Raw genomic sequence first — 21,063 nt, 5'->3', positions numbered from 1 at the left:
CCCACAACACGACACTACACAACAACACAACTACACAACACCACACAACACTCCCTGACTGTAAACAGGCCGTGTCTTCTGGAGGACCCTGCCCGCTGCTGCTCTATTGTTCACACATCGAGGCCCGTTTCTGCGGTTTTCCCGGGTCCAGGAAGAAGAGGGGGGGACCCATGCTCAGCTCAGGGACAATGGAGGAATTTGTGACCGAAGAGGAAGAGCCGTGGTACGACCAGCAGGATCTGGAGCAGGGTAAGACCCCATCCTCCCCGTCCGCAGCATCAGCCGCCGGGCTCCACCTAACAAAGACCGTAACATGTAGAGAAACGTCCTGCAGGAGCGTCTCAGTCTGAGCCGGATCCAGTCTGGAGAAGGACAACAATGCTGGAGAGAACCCAGGGCCCGGGCAGCAGCTGGAACCAGGCTGCAAACAGGCTGCAAACAGGCTGTTGTCAGGCTTTAACCAGGCTGTATCCAGGCTTTAACACGGCTGTTGTCAGGCTTTAACCAGGCTGTTGTCAGGCTGTTATCAGACTGTAACCAGGCTGTTGTCAGGCTTTAACCAGGCTTTAACCAGGCTTTAACCAGGCTGTTGTCAGGCTGTAATCAGACTGTAACCAGGCTGTTGTCAGGCTTTAACCAGGCTGCTTTCAGGCTGTTATCAGACTGTAACCAGGCTGTTGTCAGGCTGTTCTCAGACTGTAACCAGGCTGCTGTCAGGCTGTTATCAGACTGTAACCAGGCTGTTGTAAGGCTGCAAACAGGCTGTTGTCAGGCTTTAACCAGGCTGAAAACAGGGTTTAACCAAGGCTGTAACTAGGCTGTTGCAAGCTGTTATCAGACTGTAATCAAGCTGTTGTCAGACTGTAACCAGGCTGTTGTCAGGCTGTTATCAGATTNCCAGGCTGTTGCAAGCTGTTATCAGACTGTAACCAGGCTGTTGTCAGGCTGTTATCAGATTGTAATCAGGCTGTTGTCAGACTGTAATCAGGCTGTAATCAGGCTGTAACCAGGCTGTTGTCAGGCTTTAACCAGGGTTTAACCAAGGCTGTAACCAAGCTGTTGTCAGACTGTAATCAGGCTGTTGTCCGGCTGTAGTCAGGCTGTAACCAGGCTGTAGTCAGGCTGCAAACAGACTTATCAGCCTGATCCAGGTTATTAGGCTGTTATCAGTGTCTAACCAGACTTTAATCAGACTGTTATCAGGCTGCAAAAAGGCTGCAACCTGGCTGTAACCAGACTTTAACCAGGCTGTAAGTTGTGGAGGGTTTAACACCACTAACAGTTGTTTTTCTTCAAAAAAGGAACTCTTGATTTTTTATTGCTGCAACTATTAGTCAGTGAATTGATTATTTGATTGACAGATAAACGAGTCACCTACAGATCTAATCAGTTTTATTTCATTGTGAGTGTCGTAAAGATCCGATTCTACCTGCTACTTTACACTAAGTGAAACATCTTTAGGTGCTGGAGACAGAACGGACTGACGAGGCTGATGGACACGTCACATCTTTATAATCCAGAGTTCATTTATTTTTTTCACTAACACACACTGACACACAGCCTGAGATCAACAGTAATGTGAACAGTGTGAAAATCAGACTGTGGTGTGTGTTGACTTTACACACCAGGGGCAGGATGCATAAATGATGCGTTCACACAAAAACCATGCGTACGCCATTTTCCCCCTCATAAACTGGTCTTTATAAACACAGAGCGTCACCTCAGTCATTCCTTTGACTAAAAAATATAAAATAAGCTGAGACAGTAATTCAACATAAAATAAAACCAACTTCACGGAGCTGGCAGTCATTATTATCAGTACAAGTTTTGCCGTTTACACAGTAAGAAAAATTTTACATTTCATGAACAGAAATAATTGTGTTTGTTCTCAGTGTTTCCTTTAACACTGTTTAATATCAGTATTTATTGAGTCATTCTGTAACTGTGTCATACTATTTTAATATTGAGTAATCACAGTGTTTGAGCCTGTGGAGCCTCATTAAGACTCTCTGGTCCCAGTAAATGAAGCTCAGAGTGAAACAGGACTTTACATTAGAGTGACTGTACTAAAGTAAATGATGCTTGTTTTTACTTCAGTTTCAGAGTCAGTGAAATTCTTCTTTCTTCTCTGAATAATCCTGAGTGTGTATGTATATTTGTGGTCTTGTGCGTACACAGAGTTTTAGTGATGAATCTACGCAGAGTTTTATGCATCTGGCACCTGGTCCTCACAGCTGCATCGTTACCATGGATACCTTGCAGCTTTGTGTTAAATATGAGACATAAAATAACAGCATAGAAATATGGAAAGAACACAAATATTTTCACTGGACAAATACATTTTATAGATTTTTCTTTCTTACTTGAACACAGTGACAATGTGAAGCTCAAATGATGTGTTCAATGTCAGGATTAAAATCATCTTATATTATTCAGTGTATGATTTACAGTCTTAACATCTATGTTAAAGTCATTAATGTGATATTATCATAAATTCAGGATCAATAATTGAATATTCTTATAAAATGCTTCGTCAGTCTCTCCGCTGTCCTCTGCAGCTCTCTGATTGGTCACTTCCTGTGTCAGAGGATAAAAATAGATCCTCAGTCTTTACTCTGGGACACAGTGAGGAGGGCTGAAGTCCAAATGTCTTCTTGTGTGTGTGTGTGTGTGTGTGTGTGTGTGATGGAGCAGAGAAGATGTCAGAGCTGTCTGAGCTCATCCTCAGTCATGTGACCTTTCAGGAAGTCACACTCCTTCAGAGAGAGACTGTCTTTGTGTTACAGGACTGACAGAGGATCAGTCTGAGCTCTGAGGCTCCGACAGGGAGGGAAGTAAAAAGGATTGACATTAATATTAACATGTTTATTAATATTAATATTAGCATTAGCATGTTTCACTTCCAGTACTGTAACATAGGCTTACCCAAGGGTTTGAGAGGCAGGTATGGAGCGTGCCCGGTGCACAGAGAGGAAAACTAAGCGAGAAGCTGACTCACAGATGTAGTTGACAGTGAGGTTCTCTGGCACAGGAAAAGGCTTCATGAGCTGTAGGAACAAACTGTAAAGCAGAGGGAGCAGACATGACTTCAGTGTTAATCTGTTTATTTAGTCTCATTTGAATTTCATCCCGAGGGTCGAGGTCAGTATCTTGCTTTTACTTTGAAAGGGATATGGCTGTCAGAGAGTCGACGTCCCTCCAACTCCACGACAATTACAATTACTACATGATAATTCAGTTCATATAACTTTATTCATGTGTGTGATCACCAGACTCACCTGGTGTAAGGAGAAGTCCTCGAACAGCACATATAAACTGTACCTGTGTGTTTCTTTCACCATGGGACATGAAGTGTCCACAGGTCCATCTGTTAAATAATCTTCACACACAGAACAGAAACAGTGGAGGCGTCATGTTTCATAAATCGCAGATGATTGTGTTTTAGCTGGCGCTCAGGTTGAAGCAGAGTTAATAAAACAATCATAACGAATAAAGGTCAGTGTTGCTCTGACGATGGAGCAGCAGAGGGGAAGATAATAGATACAGGTCAGGATCTGAGAGGAGAGAGAACCTCATCAGCTCCACTTTCTCTGTACAAGGTCACAAAGCACATCTCGCTGACTCAGACCCAACAGTGTAGACCGGTGCTGCTGAGTCAGAGAACAGCGAGGACACAGAGTCATCGTACTGTGGAGGATCAGATAAAGACAGGAGTGAGCTGCAATAAAAGTAAAGTCACATTAAACTAGAGCCGCACAATTAATCAAAAATATAATCTAAATCTCAACGTGACCAAGTGCAAAATCCAGATCACAGGAGCTGCAGTTGAAGGTAAAATGTGTCACAATACTGTGGCGCACTGTTAGCATCATTAGCGTTGTGGTGCTACAGAGATGCCTCGGTCTACAAATCATATTGGAACATAGGAACAAGAACAACAAAAATCACATTGTCATCATTTTAAAAAAAATTTAAAAAATTATGAAAATGTGATTTATATTTTACATATCGTGCAGCCCTTCATTAGACCTCCACCCCTCAGACTTCTTCTTCTTCTGTGTCTGATCTGCAGACCTCCACCTGGCTGCAGAGCTGGGGAAGACTCTGCTGGAGAGGAACAAGGAGCTGGAGGACTCCTTACAGCAGATGTACATCACTAATGAAGAGCAGGTGCAGGAGATCGAGGTATGAAGCCGACGACAGAGAAACCAGGAACTGAATTCATCCAATCAGATAATACAGAAGACGTGTGGGACTGTCCCTTTAATAAAAATAGTTGATTTCACAGTGAAGTGCAAACTGAAGGTTTAATTTACTAATTAATATTTCATTTGATGATTTGATGACAGTACGACAAGTTATAACTTCGTAAAGTTGAGGTTTAAATTGTCAAAGTCCATTTAGTGGCTGTTGTGGGGCTTTCAATCATATCAAATGATCTTCACAAACAAAACCTTCAGAAAAAGATAAAAGGAAATGATGCTACACTCCATCTGCAGATGAAGAAAATGACAAATGAATAATAATCAATAAGTGTGTGTGTGTGTGTGTGTGTGTGTGTGTGTGTGTGTGTGTGTCTCAGTACCTGTCCAAGCAGCTGGAGGTTCTCCGGGACATGAACGAGCAGCACGCCAAAGTGTACGAGCAGCTGGACGGGACGGCCAGAGATCTGGAGCGCACCAACCTCAGTCTGGTGACGGACAGCAAGACGTCCCAGCAGAAGATAGAGAGGTGAGGGGATGGGTGGGTTCTCCTTCCTCTGCTGCTTCATCCTCCTACTCCTCCTCCTCCTCCACTAAACCTTCCCTCCTCCCCCTGGACCAGGTTAACGGGGACCATCGAGGCTCTGCAGACCCAGGTGGAGTCTCTGTCAGGTCAGGTGGATCAGCTCCGGTCCATGGAGCAGCTCCGAGTCCGGAGGGAGAAGAGGGAGCGACGCAAGACCATCCACACCTTCCCCTGTCTGAGGGAGCTCTGCACAGCCCCCGGGTACTACAGTCTGCATGGGGGGGGGGGTCTACATTCTGTAAGGGGGGGGGCACTGTCTCTAAACGAACCACATGTGTGTGTCACTCTCTCAGGTATGAGGATGAGTTCGTGGTGGGTCGGGCTGAGAGCTTCACCGTGGAGACGAAGCCTCAGCCGTTTGAAGAGGAGAACCAGCACCTGAGGGAGGCGGTGTCGGCCCTGAGGGCAGCGATCCGGACTGAGAGGGGGCGCAGGGAGGGGGTGGAGAGGGAGTGCAACCTCCTGCTGGCAGAGTTCTCACGGCTGCAGACACGACTGCAGGTTAGTGAAGAGTCACACTCGTCTACGGAAGCTGAGAGAGGCCACACTCAAATATTCTTTATCCCGTTATCTCAAGATAACAAAGCTCATTATCCTGAGATAACGAGATATAATCAGTTATACACATACACTAAGTCTCAGTGACTCTCCTCCTGAGATAACGAGCTTTGTTATCTTGAGATAATGAGATTAAAAAATATCCGTGAGTACGGCCTTTCTCTTCGTACTCACCTGAGACACCTGACTTACCTGGTGATTCTGACAGGGGATCAGATTGGTCTGGTTGAGGCTCCTTCACAGGACACACACACACACACACACACACACACAACACACTCACTGAAGAACAGAATCAGGAGCAGTTGTTCTTGTGTCTCTGCTCCAGGATGCTGAGGGCTGCCAGGCCCGGGTGCGGGAGCTGGAGGTGGAGCTTCAGGAGCTGCAGCAGCTCCGTCGAGCCCGGACCTTCCTGCTGAGCGGCGAGGATGACGGCGTGGCTCTCACGCAGACTGTCCTCAACAGCACGCCGGAGACCGACACCTTCCTGGAAGTGGAGGTGGGGCAGACGGGGGGAGGTACGAGCGAGCAAACCGAAGGAGGGGGCGGTGGAAGTGAGGCGTTACCTGACTCCAGCCCCGTGAGGAAAAGCTGCAGCGACACAGCGCTCAACACCATTGTGGCTCGGGATGCGTCCGGCCGCAGGAGAGGCAGCTACGCCCTCCACGCCAACAGCGTGAGGAAGAGGGGGATGTCCATCCTGCGAGAGGTGGATGAGCAGTACCACGCCTTACTGGAGAAATACGAGGAGCTGCTGGGGAAGTGTCGGCGCCACGAGGAGAGCCTGTGTCACGCCGAGGTCCAGACTTCCAGACCCGTCTCCCGAGACCCATCCATGAAAGACTGCGCCATGGGTCCCACCCCGGTGCCGCCCCCGACGCCCGCCCAGTCGCCCTCCACCCCCGAGGCCATTGAGAGCATCAGCAAGCAGGTGGAGGCGGTGGATAAACGGCTGGGACAGAACACACCAGAGTACAAGGCCCTCTTCAAGGAGATCTTCTCTCGAATCCAGAAGACCAAGATGGACATCAAAGCTACCAAAGCCTCTAAAAAGTCTGGGAAGTCCAGCAAGTCCACTAAACACTGATGGTCCACTGATGGTTGTGTGATGTTTGAACAGGAGTTTGGTGTAAACGCTCTTCCAGAGGGAAAACAGCTAAAGTCAGTAGAGTTGAGTTTAACTGAACTCACATTAGACTCCATGGTCCAGAGTCCAGAGTCCAGAGTCCAGGACTGAAACCTTCCACTTACACAAGAATCTGAACCTGCATGAGATTAACTTTAAAACTTCAGTCACATTAAACATGAGATCACTCCCCTCATATTCTTTTATTCAGAGTTCAGTCTGAATCTGTCCTGGCTTCACTGCCTAACTACAGTACCTTATAGACATCTACCACAGTAACAGTAACACGCCTCAGGCACTTAACATTAACACTGCTCTAGAAAACTGAATATTAATTATAATGGATCTACTAACATTAATATAATCACATGAAGAGACGAAGGTGATCCTCTCAGGCCTCAGTGCTGTTTCAGGGGTTTGATGAGAAGATCAATTCCACTGTCAAGACGTGACACGCCAGCAGCTGGTTAGCCTAGCTTAGCATGAAGAGAGGAAATAGAGGGAAACAGCTAGCCTGGCTCTGTCGACTGTGACGAGTTCTGGCTTGTTTGTGGGTATGTACTGGACTATGTCTGGGTTTAAAGTGGGTCAGAACGGTGCGGAACGATCTGGTGTTGTGTCGAAGTCTGTTCCCATCTGGAAGTTTACTGTAATTACTTTCCATCACTGCTGCAAAGCCGTAAAAATAACTTGAATGTGACGGAAAACGACTGGTGACACCATGTTCATGTTATGAGCTGTATATTATAGATGTTGAACTTGTCAACCCATAGTTAAAAATGATCATTATGTTTAAAATATGAGACAGTGAGTTTACAGAGCAGCAGTTCCCATCATAACACTATTAGCTAAGTAACTACTATTAGCTAATTGAAGATTAACCCCCCCAATTTAATAGTTAAATCAATGAAATTGCAGTGGCCGGGGTTGAACAAGGTGATGCGTTATTCAGGAACACAGAAAAAGCTCTGCATTATAAATATGTATGATCAAACAGGAGCAGACCTGTGATTGGTCACTGTTCTGGTGTGAACAGCCAGGCTACTGCTCGTGCAACAGAGTTGGACTGGCATAAATCCAAATCCTAGGGTTCCCCTACTTTAACCCCTGAGTAACAGGTCAGTCCTGGTAGATGGATTTTAGTACCTTTGGACAGAGCCACCTTTTCCATTTCCCCCGCTTCTGTTTTTTTAGTGCTAAGCTAAGCTAACCAGCTGCTGTAGCTTGATGTTTAGTAAACAGACAGGAATGATATTGATCTTGTCAAACTGTCAGGAAGCCAAAGAGAGTATTTCTCCAGATGTTGAACTGTGTAGCTGATGACTTTAACACTGATTCACAGTGAAAACACTTTCTGACAGAAGAGGAACACAGACTGGAAATATGATGTACATCTATCTCTCCACTGAGTACTGAAAGAGATCTGCATGTGGACTACAACAAATAAATGTATTCACAGTACTGAGTAATATCTAAAGTGTTAGTTTGATCAGTTTAACCTGTTGAGTTTTTAAAGCTAAAAGCTGCGACAATCTGTGCAGATTGTTATTGTCTCTGTTTTCTGGGCATTAGACTGTGAAGACTGTGAAGTAGAAAGTGGTGCAGTGGTGAAACTGATGTTACATTGGTGGATGACATATTCTTTGGGACTGTTTCCTTCAGTTACAGTTGACAGACACTACAGTAGAAGTGTAACCAGTATAAGGCTTCAACCCAGGGCTTTTTCTAACACATAGCAGTCTTAGCTAACTATACAACTACCCTGCAAATATATTGCACCTTTTTCACAGTATACGATGCCTATGCCTTTTTCTGGGAACCTCTATGTATAAAACTTTGTTATAATGAATGTTATCACAGCTAATATTTTATATCTGATTCTTCTGTGAGATTTAAGACATAACGAAGCTTGAAACCTCCACAGGTGTCTCAGCTGACACCTGGCGGGGGTCCTACGTTTAAAAAGGGAGGGTGGATGTTTTTCTGAAGACTGTTACTGAGAGAGAGAGAGAGAGAGAAATCCTTCTGGATAACTGTTGTATAAAGAGCATCTGAGGTCAGTGATCGTGTCTGTTAGAGTGATTTGAGTGTGAGGAGGAGGAGGAACGTGTTACCATCCTACAGGTGATGAGCTTTCCGTCATGTCTTACTTTTGCACTTGAAAATGTTTGACGCCTCATCTCTTGTATATTTAGAATAGCTAATATGAATCTGTACCTGTGTATTTATTTGTGTGTGAATGTTTCTTCATTATTTTTTTTTACTTTTCAGTGCCTATATGTGAATGTCACTAACATATTGTCAGAATAAACATATTTAATTTGCTCTATTTACATGTATTATCAGTTAATAAGATATTGACATTACAGTTTAGTCTGGTCTGATGTTAGTTCTGTCATCATTGAACTAAGACCCTGTTAATAAAGCATTGATATCATGCATCCTGTGTTATTTTATTTATATGACTGCACTGAGTGGAAATGACAGAACAAGCTAACGTCTTTTGTTTATTTCAGTTTTTAGAGTGACAATGAGATAATTTACAGAGAAAGAAGTAAGCATGTCCTTAAGAACGGCTAAGATACGGGAAGAGGGTGAAGGATGTTGTTATAATCATGTTAGCTCGTCTTTCCGTATATACAATATATGTACATATATATATATATATAATCGACATTACAATAATCGCCCTAATTCGGGGTATCGTAGTCAACAAATATTTATATGTTATCCGGATTTACGTCTGTCGATCCGACCGCGTGGCCTAATGGATAAGGCGTCTGACTTCGGATCAGAAGATTGAGGGTTCGAGTCCCTTCGTGGTCGACTTTTGTAAACATTGTTTTAATCGGGTTGTTTTAAAGCATACTACCGTTAACTTGTCACGTAGCCACGAATCAATGATAGCATAAAACAGTTGTTGCAAGATAAAGCTAAAATTATGCTAACCTAACGAAGTAACTCGGACATAGCTAAGTTTTTAACATTTTTATATTTTGTTTAAGTGATTAAAATAGCCTCCCTTTTAGATAAACGACAGTAGAGTAATTTCAACGTATTTAACGTTATAATGCGGATTTAAAGCGAAACCTACAATGCAATAATGGAGACATGTTTAACATTAAAATGCTATGCGCCGCCAATGTGTGTATGAAAGCAGAGTGGCGCAGCGGAAGCGTGCTGGGCCCATAACCCAGAGGTCGATGGATCGAAACCATCCTCTGCTAACCTTTTTGTTTCCCTGCGTGTATACGTTGAAAATTTCTCACAGACTTATCATCGACATGTCTGCCGCAATTCAGCAACACTGTACCCCAGAGCATGAATTATACAGTCACAATACGAGAGGGGGGAGTCAACTTTTTCTCCAGGGCAAAAGTGATCACAGTACAGGTACGTGCTTCTTACTGGATTAACAAAAACTGTCAATAAATGTAGTGGAGCAGAAAGTACAATGTAGTGGAAGTAGAAAGTAGCATAAAATGGAAATACTCACGTACCTAAAACTGTACTTAGACTAAATGTACTTAATTATTTTCCAGCACTGCTAATATAATCACTGAGCCTTCAGCACACACTAACTAAACCACCACAAACACACAGACTATTAACATGAAATAATAAATTCTATATTGATGTGAAAACGTGTCTCTGAAACAACTAATCCTCCATTGTCTCACTGCTCATGACTGAGCACCAGTGTTTGCAAACATTAGATCATACATGACATTTTATATTGGTGATGAAATGACAAGCTAACACTGGAAATGAAAGGGTGAGCTATCAGCTAGCTAACATTATTTAGCTAAACTGTAACTTAAGGCTAAAGCTAGAAACTAGCTAACATTAGCGTTTGTCCGTAGATACTTGACACAATCTAATTCAGAAACTCTGCGGGTAGAAAAGTAAAGTTTATTAAACAAGCTAGATAGTTAGCTACTGCTGCTTACATTCACCTACAGTGACTTTTTGACAGGAGCAGAGACTTGAGGATGGAGCCACTGATGTAGTGAGGCAGGCAGACGAGACATTCAGCTAACATCAAGGTTAAGAAATGGTACGGTTCACTTTAGGGGTGTTTGTAATCATATTACAACATTCTTCCAGATATGAATATGGGAAATATATTGTAATATTTACAATTACAGGTAAGAAAAAAAAAATATATAAATGTTTCAGCCCCCTAAGGACTGTTGTTTTTACCTCTTTTGGTAAAAAAGATCCAATCCCTCACATAATTCGAACCCTGCTTTACCATTGGTGTCAGTAATCTCCAGTCAAAAACTGTAGCAGTGAATTTCAAAACCCTTGACAATGGTTTGCATGATTCTGGTATTTACAACAAGAACAATTGCTGCTTACTTTATTTTACTTAAAATCAATAACACTGGACATGTTATTTATATGTAAATAAATGACAAAGCAAGTATTAGAGGTAGAAACATAACAGTTGATTAATCAGTCAAAATCCACTCGTCTGTTCTGTTTGATGGCTGAATGGATCTTCTTCTGTTTGAGTCGCTCCTTGTTGCTCTTCTGTAACCTGCACAACATATTTCACATCAAAAACATACATAAGACTCATTTATAATCGAGGTGGATAGAAAAACAAACTGCGAGGTCGCACCTGGCCTCCCTCAGAGCTAGGTCTTCTGCTGTCGGTTCGTGAGGCTTCCTGCTGGCTTCAGCTATGATGGCAGAGATCTTCTGGATACAATCTGAGAGGTTTCTGTGCTGACTCCTGCTCAGCTCGGAGGTCACCAGCAGCTCTCCGGCCTTATTGATGCGGTTTGTGTTCTGTGACACCAAGCAGAAAATTACTACGTTTACTCTTAATGGTTTCAAAATGACAGGGACAAAGATCATAACAAAGGCAGCTCTGCTCTTCTGTTGACAGTGTAATGACACCTCAGGAGAGACTGTTTAAAGACAAACTTGGAACTTGGCCGTTATTACTTTGGAATGCAGAAAACAAACCCTTTCAAAGATCTTCTGTCGAACCTCCTCTGGGATCCAGTCTGCTGTCAGCACATGGAACCGGACCTCTGCCTTTGTGTTAACTGTGGATGGAGATGTCACCACACAGGACATGTGTTAACATCACATAGATTCAAGATTCAAGGCCTTGAACAGGCCGTCAGGAGCCACTTGTCACTGTGACATATATACACATCTACCAAGGAGCATTTTTAAATAATAAAGTTACATTTGGAGAACCTTTATTGACATGCTGACCACCAGGACCACTGCTCCTGCTGTAAGACACTCTCAGACGTTCTGAGAGCCAGAAGGAGAAAAACATATTATTAAGAAAATACAAAAACAGAATTAAAATACACACTTATTCTGCTTTAGTAAAGCACATTGGTATACATATTTATATTTACCCACTGGAATGTGCACCTGGGCGTCCTGAAAAATGAAAAATAAATAAATAAATAAAAATCTATTGCTTCACTGTGCATCAAGGACATACAGTTCATTCTACAGTTCATTCAGAAAGTCTTCAGACCCCTGCACTGTTTTCACGCTATGTTGAAGTTCAATGCTAAATAAAAAACACAAACATGTTTTCTCTCATCAAGCTACTCTCAAGTAAGTGAAAACTGAACGTTAGACATTTTAGCAAATGTATTAAAAATTAAAAACTGAACTATCTGCAGCTGCAGCAGTAGCACAGGCTCAAAAACATTTCTGCTGCATTGAAGGTTCACAAGATGAAAAAGTCTGGAGCAACCAGGACTCTTCTAGAGCTGGACCTGGACTAAGTGATACATCAGGGAGAAGGGTCTTGGTAAAAGAGGAGACCAAGAACCTCATGGTGACTTCGGGACGAATATTTTCTCTAAATTTTCTCTCTACTGGGGAAATGAACTGTTTGGTATCTTCAATAACAATATAACTGAGGCTTTAGGAAGATTACCCTCACAGAGTGGGAGGGTGCAGGGACAGGTGCTCAGCCTCTGTACACCAAATATTTTGTGCTTCAATTTTTGCAGTGCTTTATAATGGATGAAATTTACAGTTAAAATATTCTTACAGCTACACAGTGACCGTATAGAGGGCGACTGTGACAGGGCTGACATGAAGTAGAAGGCACTTTAACCCAGTCCTGTTAGTATGGGAATCAATGAAACGATGACTGCATGGTGTCATTTCACTAACCTCTGTGTCTGTTTCCCGGGTCCCATAACTAACACGCGGCTGTAACCTGCTGTGAACGTCTCTTATTGGTTCTACACGCAGTGAAATCACGTTTATTCCTGCGCTACGGCAAAGTAAATAAGACCGTCGTGCTATGTGCGCCGCCATGTTGGTATGACGTCGTTATGGCTAGTGAAGTATACTCCACGTAAAGTAGCTGCTGCTGCTATTACTAAGCTGCACTTGCAGTTGCAGGTGTCTGGGTAGAGAATGGTCTCAGACCTGCGTGCTGTTCATACTATTTTACGTAAGCATTGTAAATTATATCACAAAAGAAAATAAAGTTAGGTTCCACCGAGATTTGAACTCGGATCGCTGGATTCAGAGTCCAGAGTGCTAACCATTACACCATGGAACCACGGAACTGCAATGGCGGCAAATATGTATATGAAACGATCCATAACATTCCTTCATTCCATACGCATTCAATATGGTATGTTGTGCAGACTAATCTACTTATTAGCTATTAGGAAAATGACTTACAATACACTCATCCTATCTCATATAAACATATCTTTACTTGCCTAACAAATGTCTGGCAATAGATTGAATAACTTGACTTATTAGCGAGACTGAATGAAATCTGCACATCATAGCAGAAACTGATGGATGACTGAAGGACATCACAAAATCAGGATAAAATTTTTTTTTTTTTAAAGAAAAGAAAATTATTGGGGTCAAAGGAGGAAATCACCGTGAAAGTAATTTTAAAGTTGATTTCTACAAGAATTTCAATGGGTATGTATACCCACACACACAACTTGTACTTGGGGGAAAAAAAATAAATCTAAAAATTAATTTCAAATAGACTTTATTGAATATGAACTATGTCTCCAGTTGAAGCACACAACATAGACAGGTTTAGTAGAAATAATTATATATATATATAACTGTGTATCACCATCATCATTTTTTTTAAATCAGTCTTCTGTCTTATATAAAACTATTTGCTGTTTGCCACGAGTGGGCGCTATTATTACATGCGTTTAATATGAAGAGGAAAAAGCGGAACTTTCACCCGATGACTGCTGTTGCAACAGGGAGTCGTCGGCGGACGGACACAGTTGCTTTTCGAGAAAAACAAAACAAACCAGCTTTCTATATTTAGCTACATGTAGTGTTACCTAAACATTAAGGTAGCTGTACTTATAGAGCGAAGGGTTGATTTACTATTAGCTAACAATAGTAGCGTAGCAAACAGGATTAGCAATCAATTTCTCGGAATAGCTTTAGAGTTTTCTTTAGCGAGACAGCTAACATTAGAGGCTAGTCACTCCACGGTATAAATTCTGCTAGCTGTCGTAAACCGCACTGGCAACTGTTATCTACCGTTAGCTGAGCTAGCTACGTGTTGACAGGTCGCAAACCGTAACATTGTTCAGGACATAAACATCAGAGCTTGGGCGTACCTTCTTAAAATTAGGTAACGTTAACGGACACGCACGCTCCTGCCAGAATACTCTACTGAACGTTAGCTTGTAGCTAGGCTACACCGGAACCATTTGGGCTAATAAAGCAACATTGGAAAGTAGAATGTGACAACAACGGGTATGGCTCGGTGCCACCCAGTGTAGCTGCTGCTTTGGCAGTGAAGTCATGAAAGGTGTGAGGTGTCCGTTGACCAGGAGAACCCTGCCCACTCTCTCTTTGTAGCGCTGGAAACGTCTGTTCGTGGAATATCTCGTCTTCTTCACCTGCAACATGCCTGGATTGGTGGCGTTCGGTCGGCGGTGGGGCATCGCCAGCGACGACCTTGTTTTCCCCGGCTCTTTTGAGCTGTTCATCCGTGTACTTTGGTATGTTGCTTACCCTCATGAATGTGCATGCATTACTGGAGACTTAATCCATCATAGGTCCAACTAATCAGGCATAATAACAATGTTCATTGTCTCTGCTCTTGTTTTTCTCCACTTCTGTGTTTAGGTGGATTGGCACTTTGATCTTATACACTCATCACAAGGGTGATTTTGATTGTAATGGGAGAATTCTTCATAGCTACCTGGTTGGACTACTGGTTGTGCTTGGTCTCATCATCCTGACATTATCTGCTATTGTCTATGTCAGTGCTCAAGGTAAGTTCTACCTTAACCTTTTGTGAGTCTAATATGTAAAGATGAGTAAACTGCAGGGGTGGAATTACACAGCTTTCACCTAATACACGTTATACTGAAATATGCAATGCAGGAAGTTTGCAAAGCAGTTGGTACCTTACACAACCAGTTTTTTAAGCAACTGGTTGGAGATGAAGCAGAACAATGTTTGTGGATCTAGTGCACACACAATAATATGTACACAAGTGTCATCCTTCATATTGAAACAGCTGTAAACTTGCAAATGATTGAACAGTCAGAAAATGCAACAGGAGGCAGCTCTACCTCACAGTACAGTATGATGACACATGGTGCTATTACACTGTCCTTTTTTTATCAGTGTCAGAATGATGACAAACAAGATGGCTGTGCATTTTAATGTATATATTACACAGTGTCACTGTTTAGCTAACTGCTAGCTTCTGAAAAGTATGACACCACCACTGCAACATCATCTTGCAACCAGCACAGGTATGTCAGAGATGTCTACAATTGCTTCCCAGGTACCATTACTAACCCCGGCCCACGGCGCTCTATCCCTGCGCTGGTGTACCTGCGAGCTCTGCTGTACATTCCTGAGCTGGTGTGGGCCTGTCTGGGAGCTGTGTGGGTCTCTGATGACAGCAAAGGGTGCGACCCTGCCACAGTGGGTGCTGTCATCGCAGCAGTGGTTGCCAGGTGAGTTTTTCACAGGTACAGACGGTGGCAAACTAAAAAAGGGACCTGAAACATGACCCAGTTGGACTATGGGAGGTGTCAGTGGTGTTGATCCTCCAGTAGAGTTCAGAGATTTGGAGTTTCTGGAGGATCAACACCTGACTGAGACTCTGTGTGATGGTTTCTCCTTTAATATGTCACCTGTCCGTGTGTCTTCATAATAGTCATTAATCATGTTAGAATTAGTCGATGTGTTTTGATCCAGCATCTCTCTGTCTTCGTCTCAACAGCTGGATCATCCTGCTCTTTACGGCGCTGGGCGTGGTGTTTGTGTTTGACCCTATGGGAAACCCTCGCCCTCAGCCTGCAGCCATGGAGCCACTGGGAGTACGAGAGGAGGGCGTCCAGTTGTTCTCCACAGCTCGCTCCCTGGCTGTGAAGGTGTGGGAGAGCAGGCTGCGGCTCCTGTGCTGTTGTCTGCCGCAGGATGAAAGCCACCGAGCGGCGTTCTCCAGCATCGCACAGCTCGTCAGCGGCTTCTTCTCTGTGAGGGTTTCCTCCTCTCTTTTACATCTTCAGTTAGTGGGTCTGCAAACTGAGTTCAGTCAGATTTGATGATATTGTGTGTGTGTGTGTGTGTGTGTGTGTGTGTGTGTGTGTGTGTGTGTGTGTGTGTGTGTGTGTGTGTGTGTGTGTGTGTCAGGATACAGACCTTGTCCCCAGTGACATAGCAGCTGGTCTGGCTCTGCTGTCCCAGGAGCAGGATAAGATGGAGCGGAGCAGAGACCCAGACGACGTGGTCTCTCACAGTCCTTCCTCTCCTATTGTGAGTAGTGGAGCTACAGTCGACCTCTGACCTCACAGTGATGTCAATAATGGTTTTCTGCATCACTTCATGTAAAGAAAAATGTTCCTCTTGTTGGTGTTTGATCGTTGCAGGGAGAGGATCTGGAGACAGAGCTGGAGAAAGCAGCTCACTGTATGCAGTTTGCTGCAGCAGCGTATGGATGGCCTCTCTACATCTACTCCAACCCCCTGACTGGACCCTGCAAGCTCAGCGGAGACTGGTGAGATGTTCTCTCTGTCAGAGGATATGACAGTATCTGTATCGGCTACAGTATTTAGACTCGAAATGATCAAATCTGTGATCACACTTCGCATGAAGATTCTTTTTTACACTTCATTGTTTTTGTTTAGTTGTTTAGCTGCATCACTGCCGACACTGTTTCTGTCTCTGAGATTCAAGTTAAAGGTCTCAGCTGCCTGTGTGTGTGTGTGTGTGTGTGTGTGTGTGTGTGTGTGTGTGTGTGTGTGTCAGCTGTAGGAGCCGAGCAGCTGAGTACGACATCGTTGGAGGAGACCACCTGGGCTGTCACTTCTCCTCCATCCTGCAGAGCACTGGTTTACAGTACAGAGACTTCATCTACGTCAGCTTCCACAACCAGGTGAGAACTGGTCCCAGTCAGGATCCGTCCTCTGTGTTCACAGTCTCAGGTTTATGTTGTAGAGGTCTGGTCTGGTCTGACAGTGTTAACACCTGGCTGTGTTGCAGATCTATGAGATCCCGTTCTTCGTGGCTCTGGACCATAAGAGAGAAGCTGTTCTGGTGGCTGTGAGAGGAACTCTGTCACTGAGGGTGAGTCTTCTCATCAACACCTCCATGTTGTTAGAACCATGAACTAATGTGCACATGATCAATGCTGCAATTGTCTGTTGTTTTTGTTGCTGTTTTCACTTCCTCTTCATGTTCAGTGTCACTTCCTGTTTGTACAGATGACAGCAGAGCAACTGACAGAACAGACTGATCAATAGATCAATAGAGGCGTAACCCTCTCTCCTAGAGAGAAAGTAAAATGAGTGTGTGAATGCATCATGTTCACACATGATGAGATCTGCTGTTAAGCTGGCCCCGGGTCTAAATTATTGAAGACTTGAGTATTGATGAGCTCTGATGTTCCTGCTTCTGTTCTTTCTGTATTCATGATGTGGAGGCTGCAGGCGAAACTACTGCAGGGAAACAGTAAAAATACAGTCAAAGGTTCTGCAGTGAGGAACTGTTTAATACATTTGTTTTACATTTTCATCATCACAAAATCAGAGTCTGTAACAGTTCAGAACAGGTTTATTTTATTGTTTAATATTTCAATAAACACGTTATAGTCTGTCACAGCTCAGAACACTGTTACAGTTTGATACTCAATATTAATCTATATACAGGACATATGAGAAAATACATTTATTTTGTTCTCAATATTTTCTCTTAAATCACAAAAAGAAGCAGCAAGAGAACCATTAAAGAACCGGGTCGATAAGCAGTGTTGGTAAATCTCCCTAGCGATTGGTTTCCCAGGTGACTGTTAACCTGACTGAGTGTGTGTCCTGCAGGACGTCCTCACAGACCTGTCTGCTGAGTGTGAGAACCTGCCTATAGAGGGCGTGTGTGGAGCCTGCTACGGTCACAAGGTAACTGACACACCTGTACAAGGTAATAGGCTCACCTGTACCTGCAGACAGTGACAGGCTGAATGTGTCAGTAGAAACTGAAGCTGCTGTTCTCTGGTGCAGGGCATGTGTCAGGCTGCAGGCTACATCTACAAGAAGCTGGTGAACGACGGGATCCTGAACCAGGCCTTCTCCGTGGCTCCGGTAAGAACAGTGACTGTCTGCAGGTCAGCCACCGGGGGGCGCTGCTGTGTTTACTTCAGTCAGAAGCTGCTGGTAGATCCTGTTAGGAGAGAATGAGACGTCACCTACAGGTTATGAGGCTGGGTTTCATCTGTCCAGTGAAACAGCTGCTTCTCCACTTCTCCACCGTGTTTCATGATTAAACTGATATTTATCATCATGTCGAAGAAGGTGGATCATGACTGACCCTGTGTGTTTACAGGAGTATAAACTGGTCATCACTGGTCACAGTCTGGGCGCGGGCACAGCGTCACTGCTGGCCATCCTCCTGCGGAACTCCTTCCCCACCCTGCAGTGCTACGCCTTCTCTCCACCAGGGGGACTCCTGAGGTGAGGAGGACTGAGGAGGACATCCTTTATTTTACAGTTTTAAAGTGGATGTGATCATGGCTGAGCCTCCAGTTAAACTCTATCTGTTGTTAAAGGTTATAGTCTGTTTACCTTTAGACAGGTAATCTACAGGGAGATATATATATATATATATATATATATATTACTTTATATATATATAGATATTGTAGTTTTATTATTACGTGTGTTCATGTCAATGGTTGTTGTGTTTTGTCCCTGTGCAGTAAAGCCTTGGCTGATTACTCCAAGGACTTTGTGCTCTCTGTGGTTCTGGGGAAGGATCTGGTTCCCAGGTGAGACCGGTTCCTCTTAGAACCTGGTGTTTAAGTTGAAATGCATCATGGGTAAACATTGTGTGTTGTTACTGTTTAGTTCATTGTAGTTTTAATGTGTCATCTGTCCCTGCGATCACTGACAGTCTGATATGAGTGTGCTGTGGTGAACAGATAGACACTGATGTAGACTCTAGATTTGGCTCTGCCCTGTTCTTACAGCACAGAGGAGGAGGAGGAGGTGACATCACACTCCTCTTCTTCTTCTTTGTTTAATCATCTGTTCTCTCTGTTCAGACTGAGCATTCCCAACATGGAGGACCTGAAGAGACGGATTCTCAAGATAGTCTCAAACTGCAACAAGCCCAAAGTAAGACCTGTTCCCTGCAGTGATTCTAGATCAGTCTCAGACCTGGACTCAGAGTGTGTGTGTGTGTGTGTGTGTGTGTGTGTGTGTGTGTGTGTGTGTGTGTGTGTGTGTGTGTGTGTGTGTGTGTGTTTGGCAGTACCGCATCCTGCTGCAGGGCTGCTGGTACGAGCTGTTCGGAGGAGACCCAGACGACTTCCCCACCGAGATGGAGAACAGGAGGGAGGAGGAGCTCAGCCAGCCGCTGCTGGGGGAGGAGTCACTGATCATTCGCCACTCGTCATCCTATCAGAGCCTGGCGTCAGATGACTCACCTGCCCACAAGGCAGCCCACTTACCGCTGTTCCTGCCTGGACGCATTCTGTATATCACAGAAGACGGACCGTCACGGAGGTATGTCCTGAATATTTAATGTCTTGATGAATACACAGCTGAGCTGCAGTGATCAGCTGATTAATGGATTCATTGGACATGTATCGCTGTTTTAATAATTGATTAAGTGACTGAGTAATTTGTTCCAGCTCCTCAAATATGAATATTTCATGTCTTCCTCAGTCACGTATGAAACTGAACTGAAGATGTGACTCTGAGAACTTCTGAAGAACTTTGTTAGACCATGTGGTTAATCAATTAATCAGAAGATAATTGTCAGATTTGTTGGTAATGGAATGAATTGTTGGTTGTAGCCTTTCAACAGATGCCTTCAGTTATTCCAGATGTTTCACACATGATGTTGACATGTGCAGACAGACCCCTGACTTTCATGTTGTCCTCTCAGACCCTGTTTCTCTCAGGTCCGGTACCGGGCGGAGTGGTCCAGTGAAGAGGCGTTCAGGAGCGTCCTGATCAGTCCCAGCATGCTCGCGGATCACATGCCTGACATTGTGCTCGGAGCGCTCACCGATCTGACCAGAGACAAGCCGTTCTCCCTGTGCACGCCGACCCTGAACAGCAGCTAGCACAGTGTTATCTGAAGTGTCCCACACAGACTGAACGATCATCATCTGTCTTTATGTGAACACCTGATCCAGGACTGTCCGAGCTGCTGCACCTGGACTGTAACCCTCTTCATACACACTTTGACTTGATTGTAATGGAAACATGAGACGGTAGATTAATCTGTTGTATCTCAGTGAATGAACCTGTTCATAGAAACACGTTGGACTGCGCTTTAAATTATTTAATTTAAATAATTTGTTTTATTTCAGCTCCATGAGCACTTTCTTTATGCCATGATCTTTGAATGTGCGTTGTGTACAATATTTGACAGTGCTGCAGTTAAACTGTGATGTCACTGTTCTACCCCCCCCCTCCTGGTCACTCAGTGCCCCCTCTGGTCTTCCCTATCTGAGAAGACAATGAGCAGCAGGATGAACCAGGAAGTGATGTAGACTAAAACATAACATTATCATTGTATCGTGACTGTGGTTGGTGTGTGTTGTGTTGTGTTTAATGTCTTGAGTCAGGGTGAATAGTGCCTACGCTTCAGAGAAACACACCTGCTCTACGGAGAGACAGCGGAGAGTCGTGCAGTGTGAGCTCCTCAACATGACAGGCCGACAGGTACATTTACCTGTACAGTGAGTGGGAACCTGTTTACTCTCCATGAGGTGATGTGTTAAAGTTTGAATCAGCTGATGCCTGAATAGCTAAAGCATTAGACTCAAATAAAAGCTTTTTCTGAAGCACACTCTATACCTGGTCATTTTTTATGTATTTATTTATTTATTATTTCCACTTTCTTTATTATACACAAAGGTACAAACACACGTGCAGTAAAACAAAAGAAACGACAATGATGAACCAAAAAAAAATCACATTTCACGTTACAGCCAGACTTCTTGTTTAATGCAGCGTAAAATATTAATTCAACATTTTTAAGGTCTTAATAGCTTTTTTGTTTTTAACATCAGGTAAAGTTTTGCTATGTTGTTAAAATTCATTAAGTACGTGCAGGAAGGTTGG

At 43.7% G+C, this 21,063-nt stretch overlaps 3 protein-coding genes and 3 non-coding genes across 6 annotated transcripts; 4 read left to right on the top strand and 2 right to left on the bottom strand.

The window, feature by feature from the left end:
• On the top strand, positions 1-8,883 carry LOC111220438 (cerebellar degeneration-related protein 2-like). Its single transcript, XM_022743525.1, has 6 exons — positions 1-249; positions 4,073-4,185; positions 4,583-4,731; positions 4,825-4,989; positions 5,082-5,289; positions 5,675-8,883. The coding sequence occupies exons 1-6, from the start codon at positions 171-173 to the stop codon at positions 6,431-6,433; spliced, it is 1,473 nt and encodes a 490-aa protein (XP_022599246.1). The 5' UTR covers positions 1-170; the 3' UTR covers positions 6,434-8,883.
• Positions 8,884-9,225: 342 nt separating this feature from the next.
• trnar-ucg lies at positions 9,226-9,298 on the top strand. The gene has a single exon. It is a non-coding gene; the product is annotated as a tRNA-Arg (tRNA).
• Positions 9,299-9,627: 329 nt separating this feature from the next.
• trnam-cau lies at positions 9,628-9,699 on the top strand. The gene has a single exon. It is a non-coding gene; the product is annotated as a tRNA-Met (tRNA).
• Positions 9,700-10,372: 673 nt separating this feature from the next.
• On the bottom strand, positions 10,373-12,784 carry mrpl58 (mitochondrial ribosomal protein L58). Its single transcript, XM_022743306.1, has 6 exons — positions 12,638-12,784; positions 11,860-11,884; positions 11,690-11,749; positions 11,450-11,532; positions 11,100-11,269; positions 10,373-11,015 (listed from the first exon to the last, which is right to left on the bottom strand). Exons 1-6 carry the CDS (start codon positions 12,782-12,784, stop codon positions 10,931-10,933), a joined length of 570 nt encoding a protein of 189 aa, XP_022599027.1. The 3' UTR covers positions 10,373-10,930.
• A 178-nt stretch (positions 12,785-12,962) lies between these two features.
• Positions 12,963-13,034, bottom strand: trnaq-cug. Its single transcript has one exon. It is a non-coding gene; the product is annotated as a tRNA-Gln (tRNA).
• A 687-nt stretch (positions 13,035-13,721) lies between these two features.
• On the top strand, positions 13,722-20,783 carry daglb (diacylglycerol lipase beta). Its single transcript, XM_022743529.1, has 15 exons — positions 13,722-14,472; positions 14,600-14,748; positions 15,270-15,444; positions 15,714-15,969; positions 16,127-16,249; positions 16,363-16,490; positions 16,742-16,868; positions 16,976-17,059; positions 17,809-17,886; positions 17,989-18,069; positions 18,311-18,438; positions 18,684-18,752; positions 19,029-19,101; positions 19,238-19,491; positions 19,877-20,783. Exons 1-15 carry the CDS (start codon positions 14,378-14,380, stop codon positions 20,055-20,057), a joined length of 2,001 nt encoding a protein of 666 aa, XP_022599250.1. The 5' UTR covers positions 13,722-14,377; the 3' UTR covers positions 20,058-20,783.
• The last annotated feature ends 280 nt before the right edge of the window (positions 20,784-21,063 follow it).

Source organism: Seriola dumerili, unplaced genomic scaffold, assembly GCF_002260705.1.
Source record: "Seriola dumerili isolate Sdu_G_001 unplaced genomic scaffold, Sdu_1.0 BDQW01000068.1, whole genome shotgun sequence".
Taxonomy (NCBI): Eukaryota; Metazoa; Chordata; class Actinopteri; order Carangiformes; family Carangidae; genus Seriola; species Seriola dumerili.
The sequence above is the reverse complement of the archived record's forward strand: the minus strand, read 5'-3'. Positions and strand labels throughout refer to the sequence as shown.